Below are 17,519 nucleotides of genomic sequence, written 5' to 3' on the forward strand. Positions count from 1 at the left end.
ATAATCTACATAGCATCCTATTCTGAGCCCCTCCATTTCTGAATGCCGCAAGGCTTTCTCTGTTGTATAGGCTGGAAGATTCGTCGTTTTCGCACGACCGCGATCACCCGCTGAAATGGTACCGAAACCTCAAGATATCTCTGGCAGGCAGCTGCGGCCTATTGTATTTGATCGCCACTGCAAAGGGGTTGACCAAGCCTGGAATAAAACCAGTTTGACGGGTCTGTAGCGTGAGCTTCGGGGCACATCGTTCTCCAATTATATCATATCTTCTGAAAACCAAAATGTTAGCCATGAGACGTGTTCCACATAATCCGCTGAACGCTAATCCTTCAACGAACATATACGGGCTTGAGGTGTTTCATCAAGCAAGCCATTCGAGGGTGGACGCAACTTCATTGGAAGTTTGACGGTTCTAACAGTCTCTGTGCGCCAAACCGCGCACACTCAGCCTTGCGCAGAAGTGAACGGTATTTGCGATTTGGGACCAGTGTTCGGGTTTTGCGCGGTGGCTTGCGCCATTGCTTTGTTGATAGCCGAGTGGCTTGCCTCTGGGAACAGAGCGTTCAGCCTTTTATACAGCTCATTCACCTGCGGCAAATGAGGTGGGGGAATCATAATTGCTGGTCCCGAAGGCAGGGCTCCATTGGCCTTCTTTTTGGCATCCGCAATCGCGGCCAAGTAGGATAGATTGGCCTGCAGCCGCCGCATGCATTCTGCATATTCTTGTGATGGTGGCTTTGACTGAGGCGTGCCTCCTGCCGATTTTGGTGGCTCTCCTGGGCTATTGGTGATGGTGTTGGCCGCATCTGCTGCCGAAGTGGGCGAGGTAGGTGATTGTTGTCCCTGGTTAGATGTGGTTCCCGCCTTTCCCTGGGCCTGTAATGACACAACTTCCTGCAGCAAATGGGTATTGATCTCCAGCAACACCGAGACTCGTGCTCGCTCCCTCGCAGCAGACTGTGCTGAGATGGCCGCACCAGCGCTTGTGTGGTGCTGTTGTTGTGAATGCTGCTGGGGCGGAGCAGCGCGAGCGACTTGTGTCGCATTGTGAATTTGGGCTTGTTGAGCCAATGTGGAACTCGATTGGCCTGCCAGGGCCATGTTTGCTGCCATGTTCATATCCAGTGACGTTGGCGCAGAGGCAGGCGGTAAGGGATGAGCTGAAGTTGTCACAGTCTGTAACTGGGTAGGACTGGACGTTAGGTTGGCTCCTTGATTCACTGGGACGGGGACAGGAGTTTGCCCATTAGAGGGATGCCCTGCCTGGTAGTGAGCACTGTGTCCAAGTCCACGGTCAGGGAGAAGATTCTGACTTACCTTTGGCCTGCGGGCTATAGCTGGATCGACTCTCCGGACGCGACGCCGTACCAATCTGACCGAGATGTTGTTGGTAGAGATGGTGAGGAACAGGTTGCTGGGCCTGATGAGGGTGGGATAAGGGCCTCTGGATCTGATTTGGGATCATGCCCGGCTGAAATGGAGTCTGGGCATGATCAAAGGGAGTTCCGGGAGGGATGGCGTAGCCGACATTGGGCTGGGGATTGATGAAAGCGTACGGCCCTGGATTTTGGGAATCATATAAGGGTAAGGCGGGGTTGTTCATGGCTTTTCTGGAAGTGCTAGCAGTCGTTTGATTGGGCCCATGAGCTAACTAATGAATTTGTGAAGATGCGAAGCGTAGCGTAGCCTTGAAGCAAACGTGGGTTGATGCGGTGTGTGTGTTTTGACTAAGGCAGGGTGGCGCTGCAGCGGGTAGCGGCTGGTCGCCGCCAACTGACGCCAAAATTCCTCTCGCCGAAACAGGCTAAAAGCGTGCGCCAGGCGTCATTCGGTCCGTGGCAAAGAGGGTCTTTGACAGGGGTCAGGCACTGTGGTGCTGGGAGCCGGGATTTTGGGACGGGAGGAGGCTGATACAGGGTTGGTCAGATAGGTGCTTGTACCTATGTAGATGATCAGTGATGGTGGGTGGACGAGCGAGAATGACTGGGACTAAAGGTGAGAAAGAAGGCTTCCTAAGCCACAGCCTTTCTTTGCCTTTGCCTTTGCCTTTACCTTGCACCCCGTTCCCTTGGCAAACCACCTCGGAAGGTGCGGCTATGTGTTAAGTGCTGAGAACAGCACAGGTGAACAGATCCTACAGCCAGGTCCATGTTGTACATGTCTCTATTTGCCCCTTTTCTTCTTCATCTCTTCTATCCATTGAGGTGCAAGTGACACTGGCACCACATAAATCCTAACCAGCCCGTCCACCACCTCAGTCTTCCCATTGGAGAGTGCCTCCAGCAAAGTCAGCTTCTTACCGACTTTCATGAGCCCACCGCTGATGGTATCCATGTAGCAGTCTACTGTCGACAGTTTGTATTCGTTCTTGCTATCCCACGGCAAGGGTAGTATGTAGCTCAGGTGATGTGTTATGGCATCTTTCTCGGCCCAGGCCTTGATTAGATCGGTCTGGTTATGCATCGGATAGAGCAACATCACTGGGAATTCTAGCAGACTTTTGGGCGATAGCGGATCTGGCGACAACCGAATGGTCGCGTCTTCCAAGTTCGGAGGGTGTTTAGATCCACGGACAACGATCTTTCGTGCCTTCAACGCCGCGTCTAACGCTGCCTTCTCCTGTTGTTTCCTTCTCAGCTCTGCTAAGCGCCGGCGGTCTTCTGCCTCTTTGACTGCCATCCGGCTTCTGATCTGGTCCAACAGTTTCTTCAAAGCTGTATTGGTTGGATCGAGTTTGAATCCACGAGATGCCACATCCAGTGCTTCGAGAACTTTGTCCAGCGCGAGCAGGGCGGAGGCCGACCTATAATGCGCTTTGATGTTTGCAGGGTTAATACGTAGTGCAGCAGCACTGTCTTGGATGGTTGACCGGTAGTTTCCTGATCAGTTAGCATACCTTCAACTGTAAATGTTAGAGCATCCCTACTCAATTCCAGATTACACCGGGCTCGATTGACGAGTAGTTGTTCGTGAAGCAGGACTCGAAGCGTCTCTTCTGCGGTCTCGTCTTCAGGCTTGTCCCACTTGTCTTCGTCCTTGGTTGTTAGGACTGCAAGCCCTTTGGTGTAGAACTCTCTGGCATCCTTCCACTTCTTCTCCGCGACCATTTCGTTCCCACGCTCTTTAAATCCTTGTGCCACTTCCGCTTTTGTTCCCTCGTTTTGCAGGGCTTTAATGGCCTCGAGCATTATATTCTCTCCATCTGCACACCATTGCTCAGCCAAATGCCTGAGCAGCCGTAGGTTTGAGCGTACCGTCGGTAGTCGCTTCGTCAAGACTGTTCATAAAGAGCGGGGTTTTGCTCATATCCTGCACGATTTCTTCGAAGCTCTTGGAAGACATCTGGTTTTGTGAGGGACCAGACGCCGAGATGTGCTGATCGTACAGCTCTTCGATTGAGGGCAGGTTCTTGGGCGCATCATTGAGACTGACATGCTCATCAAAGTCATCTGGAAGCTCTTCTATCTGCGACATGTTCGGGCATAGGATGAATGGTCGCAATTACATAGGAATCTAACAGGCGAGACCTGGGTGCCTGAACAGAAAATATTGGTGCGGGGAAAACAACAACCTGATCTCGAATTAAATTCACCTCTCCCAATCTGTTAACACTGGAAGTCCATTTATTACCTATCAGTGACCTGAACCGACACAACTGTATACATATGGATATAGGTTTTTTCAATAACTCCTAGGTAGCTCCAGGACCTTTTCGCTCACAAAGTTCAGAATCATCTCTCGACTGATCGGAGCGATCCTTGGAACAAAGATTTCCCTCATGTATCTCTCCACGTCGTATTCCATGGCATAGCCCATACCACCGTGGCTCATGACCGCTCTCTCACAAGCCTTGAATGCTGCCTCGGCCGCCAAATATTTTGCGCTGTTGCATGCGACTCCCACCGCATGGGGGCTGATGGTGGCATCCGTTCTGCTCCGATCATATAACCGAGCAGCATGATACGCTGCTAACTTGGCCGCTTCCAGGTTCATGTAGGCGTCAGCCAGAGGATGTGCAATAGCTTGGTTCTTCCCAATGGGTCTGCCAAAGACAACTCTCTCTCTGGCATACTGTGCAGCCTTCTCGACCGCTGCATAACCAAGTCCAAGCGCTTCTCCCGCAAGGAGACACCTTTCTGCATTCATTCCATGCAGGATGATCTTGAATCCTTGACCCTCTTCTCCAATGAGAGTGTTCTCTGGCACCTCATAGTGATCGAAAAAGACCTCATTGGCGTCAACAGCTCGTCCGCCCATCTTCTTTATTTTTTTGAGTTCCAGTGCGGGGTTGGATCTATCAATATCAATACAGAACATGGACAGCCCCTCGCTCGGCCTCTTCACGTCTTCCAAGGGGGTTGTCCGGGCCAGGAGGATCATCTTAGAAGCGACCTGTGCGCACGTGATCCAGATCTTTTGTCCTGTGGCAACTATAAACATCCCTTCCGCTATGGAAAGATCTTGGTGACTACTTACCAGTGATGATGTACTTGTCCCCCTTCCGGGTGGCGGTTGTCTTTAACCTCAACGTGTCCAGCCCAGTGTTTGGCTCAGTCACACCGAAGCACACTCTCCATTTGCCACTGATGATGTTCGGGATTGTAGATTGTAGTTGATCTTTATTTCCAAACTTGGCCAGTGGTTGCGTCTGTTGGACCAGTCAGTGACTAATTTCCGACAATTATAGGGACCAGGAGAACCAGCTAACCGCATAGACATTGGCATGAATGGATTGAGCACCTGCCATGCCTGCACCGGATTGAGATATTGTCTGCAGCATCATGGTCGCTTCGGAAATGCCCAGTCCTGCGCCGCCAAATTCTTCCGGAAGTGCAATACCAAGCCAACCATCAGCCGCCAGTGCGGCATGCAATTCCTTAGGATCGGTCTCAGTTTGGTCATGTTGTTGCCAGTAGTCGTTCGGGAATCGAGCACAGATCTTCTGAATAGCCTCACGCACGGTCAATTGTTCCTCGGTGAAACAGCTTGTCTCCATGATACTGCTTTTCCTAGTTGCAGAGAAATGCCTTCTTCCATGGTGGGCAAGTGCTTGTTGCCACAACCGAGGTTGTGAGGAGACAGCCGACTGTGACTTCGATGTAAGCTGTCGCGACAGCCGATTAAGACACTGCCTTGCAGGCATTGTGGCGATCAAGAAGCGGAGGGAGCTTCAATTCCAGGGGACGAAGGTGGAATCTGTAGAGTCGATCAACGCTAGTTGGAGAGGAATGAGCGATGTATTTTAATATGAAGACGGTCCCGGTTGGAGACAACTCCGAGATCGCTGCCCGTCTCCAACTAAGCTCTGAGGGTGTGGAACGCCTTGCTTCGAGTGTAACGCATCGAGCCAATCGTTAGCCTCCCGCCAGTGTCTCGAAAATACCATCTTAGTTTTCGAGACGGTAAAGACGGAGTATCTCGGAAACGGGGGCATGCTGTCAGGGGTTTCGCCGTACTGTCGGCATCATCATGTGCAACCACCGCTGCATAGCCGTGTCCCACTATTAGCGTTCTCGATTGTGATTAATCGAAACACAGTTTAGCCTAGAGAGTATAGCTGATTAGGTACGATCGCAAGAATCAGAAAGAAAAAGAAATGTTCTTTTGGAGCTTTAGTGAAACACACTAATAAACTTGTTCCAGAGTTATGACACGACAGTGCCATACAGCGCACGTGACCACGTGCTCCGCGCTAAGACCAATGCAGCTCTAACCAAAACATACCAGATGATTCCCACATGCAGCTTCATTGAACTCGACTTCTCACCCTCATAACTGGCTCCTGATAGTCCACTATCTTGCCACAACAACAATGCACTTCTTCACAACCAGGGAGATACTTTTACAAGAGCCTTAAACCTAGCCCATCAAGCCATTTATCGTTTTCATCTGCGCGTCGACATCTCCGAGCACAATGGCCAACAAAGGTGCAGCAGTGGGTTCAGTGTCCTGGATCGCTGCTGAGAAAGAGAATGCTCTAAATCTCCTACAAAATGAGAAGGAAGAAGTTATATTTCCAGCCCAGCACCAGCTCGAATGGCTCAACGAGCACATGGCGGAGATATTCAACAAGGGCCATCTGTATGTCCAACTCATGAACTGCTATGTCTGTGAGGTTTCTGACCAGAAATAGTGATGTTGCCAACATCTTTAAGACACCTGGAAAGCTTCGAGGGAAAACTCCTCGTACTGCAAGAAAACGAAACGCTCAAGACGCTCGAATAGTAAGCTGATGCAATTAAACCCCCACTACCACATGCGACGACAGACTAATGCCTGTCCCTAGCCTTTGAGCGACGTCTTCTCATCAAAGCCCTTACCAAGGCAAAGTCCTCAGAAAAGGCCTGATCAGCCCAGACTACGCTTTGAAATATCGACCGATCCTGACCACACGGAACAACGACCCATCAAATCACAGACCGACTCCGGGTACCACACCGCAAGCCAGGACGATGTGGACATTGGCATAGATCCTTATTCGAGGAATGTACTAGGAGCTGCACATGAAGAAATCTCTGACAACACTGTACCGACTTCAGAGCATAACGTCGAGGATGCCATGGACGAAGGACATCGTACTACGGAAGGATCGTTTCATTCGGCAAAAGAAGACCAGACAACGAAGATGACAGGACTAGAGGGTGCTAAGAAGGAAATTGCATCTGAGAGTGTGTCTCTGGATGCTCATCCAGTCGAAAGTACCGTTGGCAAAAATGAGTCGCAAGCAGAAATACATCCCGACCTGGATGACATTGGCTCCCCTTCCGATGAGTCGACTCCTGAAAGACCTTTGGTGAGGAAGAGCAGTCTCACATTTGCCTCACTTCCGGCACGAGAGCCACTGAAATCAAGTATTGGCACAAGAATCTCCCGGACAAGTCATGTCGATCAGGCTCATCGACCACCATCAAGTGCATATGGGATACGACCAGCTGTTCCTTCGAATCAGAACCTACAACACCCATCACGTGATGACGACAAAGACGTTGAAATGGACGACGCAGACGATGAAACTGACTCGAATGTGCAGATCTTGGGCCATGATGACTCCGAGAGCGAAAACCAAGTCACCAAAGACCACTCCAAATTCTCCACGCAAAGACTGCATGAAAAGATCGACATGCTTGGAAGAGTTGCTGCCCCACGACCGTCCAAATCTATCCATTCTACTGTCGTCCTGCCAGATGTGAAGCAACTGGACGAACAGCGTCAGAAATTGCAAAATGAAAAACCGATGCAGGTCGTTAATGACGATGATGACGACTGGATCAAGCCCCTGACTGGTCCAGAAGGCGCTATGTCATCTCCCTCGAGGAATGCTCCAGCTGTGGAATCAGATTCTGAGGAGGAATTCGATCTTCGGGCTCCCGAATTGATCGCGCACGACGAACGCATGAGGTCTCCTGCACGTACGTCACCCGGTCCTGGTAAGACAATGCCAGGCTTTGGGCACACGAAATCTGCGTCAACTGCTACCCTGGCTTCACCTGCAAAGGCATCCATGGCACCTCCGCCAAGCCCCGCGAAATCCATATCAGTGTCGAATCCAACTCAAGGAATAACAACTCCGCAGGGTTCGCCGAGGCGATATCTCGATCTGAGTGCTTCGAAGTCGAAGTTGCAATCCATAATGAAGACCGCCAAAGGTCTGTTCACTAGCAGCGCAAGTGTCTCGGCCGCAGCCAAGTTGGAAACTTTGTCTCCACATGCTCTCAAGGTGACTTCGAATGCAATGCCTGGAATGTATCCTAACTTGAACGCGCTCATTGAAGATAAACCTTTACCTGCAAATCCTCCAAAAGAGGCGAGAAAGACCCGCAGTTCCACCGAGAGAGAAAGAGAAGAGAGACGAAAGGAAAAAGGAGCACACTTGAAGCACCGAATGGATGAGCAACTGGAGAGGGCCCGAGAAGAAGAGAGAAGGAAAGTTGCAGAGCAAACGCTCGCGCGTGAACAAATGGCGAAAAAGAATTCCGACCAACGCCAGCCTTCAAGCCCAAAACACCTTACGGTTGAGCAGCATGAACCGATTGAATCGGCAGCAAGACCAACCAGGCCGATTAGACTCGGAAAAGACCATCCGATTAACAAGGCTAAACCTGCACCAGTATCCATCCGGGTTGGAACTCTCTCTCAACGAATGCCAGCCAATACATCTCAAGCAGCTCCGAGCGCTCAGGAAACCCTGGCTGCAGAGCCTAAGCGCCCAGGGTTGAATAAGAAGGCCAGCACTGCTTCATTGCAATCATCAACAATCACGAACATGAAATCATCGGTCCACGCGCCTCCGAAGCCCAGGGCATTGCTTGCAGCAGAACGCAAAAAAGAGCAGGACGAACGAGAGGCACAGAGAAAGCTTGAACAGAAGCGAGAACTGGAGCGTAAGCGAGCAGCTCAACAGGAAGAGGCGCGAAGGCAAGAGCAGAGGCAACGAGCAGAGGCAGAGAAGCGTGAACGTGAACGAGTGGCAGCAGAACAAGCGAAGCGACAGGCTCAGCAGCAAGCCATCGAGCGCAAACGTCAAGATGCGGCAAGAAAGGCCGAGCAGCAACGGTTGGAGCGTGCTGCGAACGAAGCTTCTCAGATAAGGCCGTCTTCACGTCTTGGCGGTCAAACTACAGGTCGTTCATTGCTCAACCATCCGCTGCCTACCAATCCCGCGAAACCCGCGAAGCGGCCATTGGAGGAAGAACAGGGCACAGTACGTCCCCAAAACTCAAAGTACGGCGGTCTCACATCCCAAGGCGACACAAAGAGGCGGAAGACTGAAGAAGAAACCGTGGTTGAAGCTCTTCCGCGTCCTGTTGTTTCTGGTGCACCCATCCGGCAGTCACAACTTGGGAAGAAGCCATCAATCTTCAATCATAGCACCTATACGCAAGTCCAATCGTCAACGTACGTAGGCCAATTCCCTCAGCCTCCCAGCCGAGCCGCGCCCCCCCAGATGCAACAATATGCCACGGGAGGAAAGATTCCCTTTGCAGATGCCCCTAACCAACCAGCGCAAACAAAAACTCCTGTGACCATCATGCAACAGAAGACGATCCAAACAGTCAAGTCATCACCACAGTATCCCAATGGGGAGGCAATTCACCTCCCCGAGATTCCAACTGACTCGGAGGATGAAGACTCGGACGATGACGGCAATGCATTCCCAATTCCTGACTGGGCGACACCGGGCCATCTCACCGAACAGCTCATCCGCCAGGAGGGTATGGATGGCGATGCAGTTTTTGGGCCCATTGCACCATTGAAAATAGAAGAGATATTCTCCAAGGGCAATAAGGACAGATTGAAACGACTCAGAGACCGGACAAGCAGCGCCAACTGGGCACTGAGCGGCGATGGTCTGACACTGGAAGAGGTCAGAGCAGATCGAGAACAGCGAGAGCGAATGAGATTAGAAGGTGGTTGGAGATACGGCAACTGAAGGGATCCTAGGTTGGGGGCAATATTGCCCTGAGTAGGATTTGATGTTTCACGAATTGGTGGCTCTTTTTTTTGGTAGTCCAGGGCTATGTCGGTTGTGGCATACTGTACTTTGGACTTTGACCGGCGGACCTGTTGAGCAAAGTGAATCAATACTGAAATCAAGTATAGACACTCAGTCCATCAAACGATTGGGTTGCGGTATCTGCCCATGGATTCTCTACCTGGGTTCTCTCTATCGCTATATCGCACCCTTGCCAAGTCGAGATCTGGCTTTCTTTTTCTTTTCTGGAGACAGTTCCCGTATGAGGGTTTTCTCCCTGGGCCCTTTGCTCTAAGGCTAGATTATACCCGTGACTTTCTAAGGACTGCGTACATCGGCAATGTTTCTGCCCGCGGATAATCACAGATTTCGTCGGAGCTGTGGCGTGAACGCAGATATTAGATAAGCAGAATCTCAGGTTACAAAGTATATTCGTGTATAGACCTGCTTTGGGACTCACGGGTGGACGAAGATACAATTGTAGATGTACATGTTCACCAATGGTTAGATGGGGTCACCTTAGGGAAGGCAAAGAATCCGCGGATCTTCTGCTTTTCAATCCATCCAACCGGCGTCTAGGTTGGTCACCAATTGCTTTATTTTATTCAGACAACTTGCCCAAATCATAGGGGATAGACATAATTGGAGGTAGTACAAATCACCTTGATATAGTTGTAGAGAAGGAAGGAGCAGACCTCCCCCACGATGTGGGGAACCTAGATCCTAAGGACCTACTCGTTCCAATAAGATGAGCACTACGAGGTACCGAGTACACATACAAACATATTGCTAGATTCGGTGGCCCGGTCGAAGCGAGGCCCAGCGCAGATCCCGATCACGATCGGATATAGCGGACAAATTGCGGCATCAACGCCCTCCGCCTGGTGACATCCCACGCTGCAAAGAATCCAAACCCTCCTCAAACCACTTCTTGATTTGCAAGTGAACGAACGAATAATTCCAGTCACTACCATTATTACCCTCCTCTCCTATTTTTCGACGTCTCCCTCGCTCCGAATTCATATTCGATTTCGAAATCCTACACAACTTTCTCGAAGACACCGATCACGCGGAGGCAGATCCTCCCTTCCTCTCTCCAGACTGCGCCAAACCAGACCCGCGGGGCCCTGTCATACTTGGTGCCAGTATGGCTTCTACATCAGCGGCGGCTGTATTACTCGGCAGACAGTTGAAACAGATGCAGTCAGACAAAGATATACCGGGTATCAGCTGTGGGCTCGTGGATAACAATGTCTTCGAGTGGGAAGTAATGCTCATGATCAATGACGACTGCAAATATTATGGCGGTCTGGTTCTACATACCCCCACTGATTCCCAACCTAGCTAACGTTAAACCAGGAGGATTCTTCCGTGCTCGCTTGTCGTTTCCTCACGAATACCCTCTGATGCCTCCCAAGATGAAATTCGAAACCCCAATATTTCACCCAAATGTCTACCCGACGGGGGAGGTCTGTATATCTATCCTCCACCCTCCAGTAAGTGCACGTCCTCTCCCAACAACTCGTCTCGCTTGCTGGTTGGGGGAATTGATGCCGTTCTACTTCGACGAAGGCAGCGCAGGCTAATGGAGTGCTCAGGAGGATGACCAATACGGATATGAATCTGCAGCTGAGCGCTGGAGTCCCGTACAAAGTCCCGAGACAATTCTGATATCTGTCATCAGTATGCTGAGTTCTCCGAACGACGAATCACCCGCCAATGTCGATGCAGCCAAGATGTGGAGGGAAGATCCCAAAGGTTTCCGAAGAAAGTGTCAAAGGCTGGTGAGAGAGAGCCTAGGGGACGACTAAATACTGGATCGAGCAGGGAGTTTCAAGTTTTCTTGAGCAGTTCAGGATTGCATAGCGGGATGGAAGGGTAACACCTGGGATTGCTTTACGGACCCCAAATATGGTCATTGCTGCTGGAGTTCTGCACGAGGTGTCAACTGCGTCGACTTCTCGTTTTTGGGAGAACGATACAACTTACATTGCACCAAATATGACGGAGCGGTATAGTATTGGAACGAGAGAAAGAGTATTGCCGAGGAGGCATATCTACTGGTTGGCAGGATATCTCGTGGAGGAGATGCCGCGTGCCTTTCAGCTATGATCAAGTGCCGTGGACATCGAACAGCTCCGTTGCCTCCACGAAGCGCTCGCATTATTTGCCCATAGCGACCTGGGCCGCGCAATACAGCGTATTCCAGGCTTGTCAGCACCTTGTTTCATCTCATATGTGTTTCACTTTCTCTGGGACAGCACGCCACCCTCTTGAAGGTCTTTGAGGGGTGAGGGGAATACAAAGTAGTCATAAACCCTTTGTAGCGGAACCCATTGACAAGGAGGATCTGGTGAAGTGGCTACGTATTCTGAGATGAGACTCGGTCAGTTATTTCGCCGGTTGTGTAAAGAGGACGGAGAACTTGGTCTATATGTGTAAGAAAGGCCCGTTGCAGACGCCCCTGAGGCAGTGCGTAGGTACAAACCTGGTCAGTTTTGTTGGAAAACGCGGCAGCCTACAAGGTAGCGAAGCTGATTTGCTGGCTTCGGCGATGGCGGAATGCCTGATCCATCCGTTTGTTTCACCCTCGACACTCCGTCCATTCCCCAAATAAAGAGCGCCATCGGACGTCGACTACTCGGTCCTGTTCTTTATCCCTCCCAGTCTTTCTTCCTCCTCGCACATTGTTACTTGTCTTCACTTTCCTCACATTGCTTCTCATCATGAGTCTATCTACCCACCTGATCCGTCGTGGCATAGAAGCCGCTCATCATGGGATGGTTGCAGCTGCGGGGAGTTCGGACCAGCCAGCTGGAGGTGAAACTCCTCGAATCTCACCTCTTGCTGCCATGATCTTTGTCTTTTCCAGTCTGGCTTTCATTGTCCTTTTATTCTCTGTAGGGATCTGTCCCCCACCAGCTGCTGTCCAAAGAGACTCACTAACCGGACCCGCAGGTTGGTTATACATACGGCCATTTACTACCCATCCTGTGTATGGTTGAGAGCCCCGAAACCGAAGCCTACGTCCCTGTCGGCACTATCGATCCAACAGATCCTCCCGCTTATACTGCTACTCCTGCGCCCAAGCCTACAGACAGACAACCTGATGACCTCGAAGACGACACCGGTGGCGATGCTGAAGTTCTTCTCGTCCGCAATAAGCCGTTTACAGCCTCGATTCGCCAGACAATTCTGCACCTGCGCGCTCGAGCCGGCTATTGGTCTAAATTCCGCGGCTTGTCGATGTTCCTCGTCTGGAATGTAACCGCCGGTATCCTCATTTCCATCCTGGCAAACATCTTTCCTAATCGGCTGGGATTGGCCTTGGCTGCTATTGTTGCTGAAACCGCTCTTGCTACTTTCAATATGGCTTGGGTCCACATTGCCATTTCTGAGCCTAGCGAGAAGAGATGGTACAAACGAATTCCTTCTCTGCGAACCTGGCCCAAAATTGCACCGGCTGTCGCCTTGTGGGCCACTGCTCACCAGGCCGTATCCGTTCTACCCATGTTGGTCTGTGGTTCATTTGGGTCGCTCAAGCATATGAATGATCCGGATTATGAGCCAGGCCGCAAAGATCTTTACGCCGTGGGCGCCCAGGGAGTCCTTGGGTTTTCTCTTATGGTTGCTCTATATGTACTTCTCCAGATTCCTGCTACTGTTACCGTGGTCCGGGTTGCAGCGTCCATGCTTCCCGAGGAGGATGAAACCATTGTCCCATTTGACCGCACTTTTGGCGGGAAGACTACTCCTGCTATTATTGGTGGACAGGGTAAGATCGGATTGGTCGAGGCATGGAGAAGTTTCCCCTGGGAGAGCCGAATGCGGCTCCTGCGCTTGATGGCAAAGGTGACACTTATCTTCCTTGCTTGCTGGCTCCTGTTCACCATTGTTCTGGTCGTTGAATCTCACATCCTGTTCGGGGACAAGTTGGGCGAGATGATGAAGGCCGTCCACGGGATCGCCCGTTCTCATCAGTAAGGGACAAAATTCCAGGGAAACAGGATTTCCTGCACGGGGTTCAGACTCGCTTATTGCTTGGTCGTCGCTTGAAATATTTGTATACTATGGGAAGAGGGAGAGGAGCTGGCAATTAGGCTCGAGGAACCTGGAGTACTATATCATTGTAACGGTTGTCTATTTGGAAAGTTGTACATCGTACATACCCACACATGCCTAGAGAAGCCAGATGAATAATGTATACGCCGTGCATCCGGACACCGAGATTCGTCCAGTGCATGCTGATGGTAAACGAAAACATTTCGGGGCATCCGAGGGGCCTCTAGATTATTTCCTCCACGGCTCGAAGGCACTTGTGCTGCGAGGCAAACGAATCTAGCCCGAACCTCGGCTGTCAACCACCGGGAATTTGTGGGTTTTTGCTTCCTCACAAGCTTGTGAGTTCGGCGATTCAAAGGTGCAGAGAGAGCATGCGACGTGTCCCGCGTTCTCTAACAAAATTTTGTGCAAACTTCTTCCACGGAAATAATTTATATCCTGAGCTTTAGAGACCAGCCCTCCGACCTTGAATTCAGACGTCCTGCCATGATATCACATAGCTAAAACGAGTGCCCTCTCGTTCTGACGCGACTGTGCCTACCCCTCCGACAAGCCTCTAGGCTCACAGTTGATCCCTTCATCGCTCCGTCCGTCCGTTGCCTTCTGCCACATCGCAACCAAGAACAATAAAGGTACAGACGAAAATTCGAGCTCTTCCATACCCTTCGTTAGGACCACCGAACTCTCTTCCTCATCTCTTTCCCATCCTATCTCGTCAATGGCTCCAGCCACGGTTCCGACGTCAATAGACGAACTCCCTTCCACGGAGGAGGTTAAAGAGCAAGTTAAAGAGAATGCTAAAGGCGCAGTCTCCGGTCTACGGTCTCTCATCGCTGGCGGAGTAGGAGGCGTGTGCGCTGTCGTCGTCGGGCACCCTTTCGATTTGGTCAAAGTCCGCCTACAGACCGCGGAGAAGGGGGTCTATTCGGGCGCCATCGATGTGGTGAAGAAGACCATTGCTCGGGAGGGATTAGCGAGGGGCCTCTATGCAGGCGTCTCCGCTCCCTTGGTCGGTGTGACGCCCATGTTTGCCGTCAGCTTCTGGGGATATGACATGGGGAAACGGCTCGTGGATACATTCTCTACGGTGCCCGTCAAAAACAATACGCCTCAATACTCAATTGGGCAAATTTCCGCCGCGGGTTTCTTTTCAGCTATACCCATGACGCTCATCACCGCACCGTTTGAGCGTGTCAAAGTTCTCCTGCAGATTCAAGGTCAGAAACAACTCGCGCCAGGGGAGAAACCCAAGTACTCTGGCGGGCTGGACGTTGTGAGACAGCTGTACAAGGAAGGAGGTATTAGATCTGTGTTCAGGGGTAGCGCGATGACTCTTGCTAGAGATGGCCCAGGTTCGGCTGCGTACTTTGCGGTCTACGAGTATGTCAAACGCAACCTGTCCCCCAAAGATGCCGACGGCAATGCCACAGGGGAACTAAGTCTGACGGCTGTCATGACCGCTGGAGGCTGTGCAGGCGTGGCCATGTGGATTCCCGTCTTCCCCGTCGACACCATCAAAAGCAGGATCCAGACCGCGGAGGGAAAACCGACCATCGGCGGTGTTGTCTCGCAGGTGTATAGAAGTGGTGGTATCAAAGCCTTCTTCCCAGGCTTTGGACCGGCGTTGGCAAGGGCTGTTCCGGCGAATGCAGCTACGTTCCTGGGAGTCGAGTTGGCGCACAAGGCCATGAATTCATTGTTGGGTTAAGAGGAAGGAAGATGGGTTACACGGCTTTTGCCTCCGGCATTTACCAGTATTGCCGGATGGGCCTTTGAGATTGAGGTGGCAGATCATCCGATCCCGGCGTTGGAGGAGTTCTCTTGTTCATGCATGTGCCGAGTGAGGATCAGAAGCAGTTTCAATGTACAACCACATGGGGTTTTGCGTACCAAGGTACAATGTTGCCTCCTTGCTACTGTCTTTCCAGGACCTCAACAATTGCTGTTTTGTGTGTGATGCAAAGAAAGAGAGTCGTCAGTTCCCTCAAGCGAGAGCCAGGAACACGAGCCCCGTGCTTGTCTCCTCTGGCTATACTCAAGGGACAGCGGCTATGCATGACACAGAAGCCGCAGAAACCCCTCCGCCGAACTTCACATTATGCCCTATGTCATGCGACAGCGCCCCACAAACCAAGCCCCCATGTCATTCACATCACGACGCAGCATCTGCACCACCCGTCGGACTTCTCCCAGCCCTCGCTAGTGATTCCCCCTCGCAAATGCACAACATACTCATGCTTCGAGTTGTCCGGAGCTTGTGGAAAGGACACAAGCCCAGCGTTGTATCCAGAAGAGCCGGTATGGACAAGGCCAATTCCGGGACGGTCACCATACACGATTTCTTTGTCCACCTCAAGTATTTCATGGACAGCTGTCCGGAGAGACTTTAACATCTTAGGATTTGAAGGTATTGAGCGCGTCTATGGTTTCAGGTTCGTCGTTGCCTGTACAGTTGGTGGCGAACTTGATGCAGAATTGAAATTGTTGTCTGAGTGCAGATCGATATGTTGTATAGGATCGGTGATGGAAAGCCAGAGGATCAGAAGAGCTCTGGGGAAAGAGAGATATATACTCACCATATATTGCCTCATTCATCCGCATTTCGCCTGGCCAAATTCTGGGACCAAACCGAAACAAAAGTAAACGCCCTCTGGCTGTACATTTGCCGTGACACTTTGCTCATGGTCGTCTGCCTGTACGCCGTAACCCGCGCTTCCCCGGAAGTATGCTGTCCAATGAGTAGTGACGAGAGGGTTTATTGATTGGAATTTGACTCTTGCAGACGTGCAGATAGAGAGGAAGGGTAGAGGGTCACGGCGCAATCACTCTGAAGTCCAGTCAATGTTGGAGTCGAAGATCGCTGCGGGGTGACTTGTCACTAAAATGGGAAAGTCCAATCTCACGCGGACTCGGCATCGGGCAACTCGGTGGACATATTATGGGGGTAACATTGCCAAAGGTGACAACACTCTATCACGGGCATTATTCGTTGATCTTCAACTACTGTCTTCCGAAGTTATCTGCGTCTCCATACCAAACATGGTGCTCTCCTTCATTCTTGTGCAGAATCGCCAGGGCAAGACGAGGCTCGCCAAGTGGTACGCTCCCTACACCGACGAAGAGAAAGTGAAACTGAAGGGCGAGGTAAGACGACGTTCAATCTACCTCCTGCAATCCAAAGCAATTCGCTCTATCCAAGAAAACTTTGCAGATTGACTGTCTGAACGGCCCGCAGGTCCATCGTCTCATTGCCCCTCGTGATCAGAAATACCAATCCAACTTCGTCGAGTTCCGATCCGCGCCCTCGTCGTCCGCCTCCACATCCCACGCCCAACCCCTTGTCCGTCAGAACCTATCGTCGACAAAGATTGTGTACCGTCGGTACGCAGGCCTCTTCTTCTGCGTCTGTGTCGACGCAAACGACAACGAGCTCGCCTACCTCGAAGCCATTCACTTCTTCGTCGAGGTTTTGGACCAATTTTTCGGCAATGTCTGCGAATTGGATCTTGTGTTCAACTTCTACAAGGTTTACGCCATTCTCGACGAGGTCTTCTTAGCCGGCGAGATCGAGGAGACGAGCAAACAGGTCGTCTTGACGAGACTTGAACATTTGGATAAGTTGGAGTGAAGGAATACATCCCAGACGAAACCATGAGACACAAGGAACGTGTCAGCAAACTGCAATGTACTCCCCGGCCAGCCCCTGCGGCTGGGGTCATGCTCCATCTCTCGTGTACGCTTCTGAAGGTGGGCTGTGAGTCATATGCGGCGGAAATTTGTGCATTTCATTTGCCGTCCCGGTTCCCGAGGCCGCAATGACGGTTGCAATATATGAGCACTGTCTAAGAGGTAGCGATAACCGAAAGAGCAGTACAGCGTTCTGGACATGACTGGAATGACGCCTCGCCCACCGGGAATCTCGGGACACAACCCCCATACAAGCTCAGCAGCCGTACACCATGCAGTGACTGGCTGCAAAAAT

General features: G+C 51.3%; 8 protein-coding genes across 8 annotated transcripts; 5 read left to right on the top strand and 3 right to left on the bottom strand.

Moving 5' to 3' along the window:
- Positions 1-447: 447 nt before the first annotated feature.
- Positions 448-1,606, bottom strand: Z517_07406 (uncharacterized protein; the record flags this gene model as incomplete). Its single annotated transcript, XM_013429143.1, has 2 exons — positions 448-1,262; positions 1,321-1,606. The coding sequence occupies 2 exons, from the start codon at positions 1,604-1,606 to the stop codon at positions 448-450; spliced, it is 1,101 nt and encodes a 366-aa protein (XP_013284597.1).
- A 560-nt stretch (positions 1,607-2,166) lies between these two features.
- Z517_07407 (uncharacterized protein) lies at positions 2,167-3,477 on the bottom strand (the record flags this gene model as incomplete). Its single annotated transcript, XM_013429144.1, has 3 exons — positions 2,167-2,882; positions 2,930-3,205; positions 3,258-3,477. The coding sequence occupies 3 exons, from the start codon at positions 3,475-3,477 to the stop codon at positions 2,167-2,169; spliced, it is 1,212 nt and encodes a 403-aa protein (XP_013284598.1).
- Positions 3,478-3,684: 207 nt separating this feature from the next.
- Z517_07408 (uncharacterized protein) lies at positions 3,685-5,146 on the bottom strand (the record flags this gene model as incomplete). The annotated part of the gene is made up of 3 exons (XM_013429145.1): positions 3,685-4,424; positions 4,480-4,651; positions 4,712-5,146. The coding sequence occupies 3 exons, from the start codon at positions 5,144-5,146 to the stop codon at positions 3,685-3,687; spliced, it is 1,347 nt and encodes a 448-aa protein (XP_013284599.1).
- A 771-nt stretch (positions 5,147-5,917) lies between these two features.
- Positions 5,918-9,433, top strand: Z517_07409 (uncharacterized protein; the record flags this gene model as incomplete). The annotated part of the gene is made up of 3 exons (XM_013429146.1): positions 5,918-6,084; positions 6,137-6,227; positions 6,290-9,433. 3 exons carry the CDS (start codon positions 5,918-5,920, stop codon positions 9,431-9,433), a joined length of 3,402 nt encoding a protein of 1,133 aa, XP_013284600.1.
- Positions 9,434-10,622: 1,189 nt separating this feature from the next.
- Positions 10,623-11,286, top strand: Z517_07410 (uncharacterized protein; the record flags this gene model as incomplete). Its single annotated transcript, XM_013429147.1, has 3 exons — positions 10,623-10,782; positions 10,835-10,971; positions 11,074-11,286. The coding sequence occupies 3 exons, from the start codon at positions 10,623-10,625 to the stop codon at positions 11,284-11,286; spliced, it is 510 nt and encodes a 169-aa protein (XP_013284601.1).
- Positions 11,287-12,201: 915 nt separating this feature from the next.
- Z517_07411 (uncharacterized protein) lies at positions 12,202-13,459 on the top strand (the record flags this gene model as incomplete). Its single annotated transcript, XM_013429148.1, has 2 exons — positions 12,202-12,375; positions 12,434-13,459. The coding sequence occupies 2 exons, from the start codon at positions 12,202-12,204 to the stop codon at positions 13,457-13,459; spliced, it is 1,200 nt and encodes a 399-aa protein (XP_013284602.1).
- A 796-nt stretch (positions 13,460-14,255) lies between these two features.
- Positions 14,256-15,245, top strand: Z517_07412 (uncharacterized protein; the record flags this gene model as incomplete). The annotated part of the gene is made up of 1 exon (XM_013429149.1): positions 14,256-15,245. The coding sequence occupies one exon, from the start codon at positions 14,256-14,258 to the stop codon at positions 15,243-15,245; it is 990 nt and encodes a 329-aa protein (XP_013284603.1).
- A 1,331-nt stretch (positions 15,246-16,576) lies between these two features.
- Positions 16,577-17,165, top strand: Z517_07413 (uncharacterized protein; the record flags this gene model as incomplete). The annotated part of the gene is made up of 2 exons (XM_013429150.1): positions 16,577-16,681; positions 16,773-17,165. The coding sequence occupies 2 exons, from the start codon at positions 16,577-16,579 to the stop codon at positions 17,163-17,165; spliced, it is 498 nt and encodes a 165-aa protein (XP_013284604.1).
- Positions 17,166-17,519: the final 354 nt, after the last annotated feature.

The sequence above is a fragment of the Fonsecaea pedrosoi genome (assembly GCF_000835455.1).
Source record: "Fonsecaea pedrosoi CBS 271.37 unplaced genomic scaffold supercont1.4, whole genome shotgun sequence".
Lineage (NCBI taxonomy): Eukaryota > Fungi > Ascomycota > Eurotiomycetes > Chaetothyriales > Herpotrichiellaceae > Fonsecaea > Fonsecaea pedrosoi.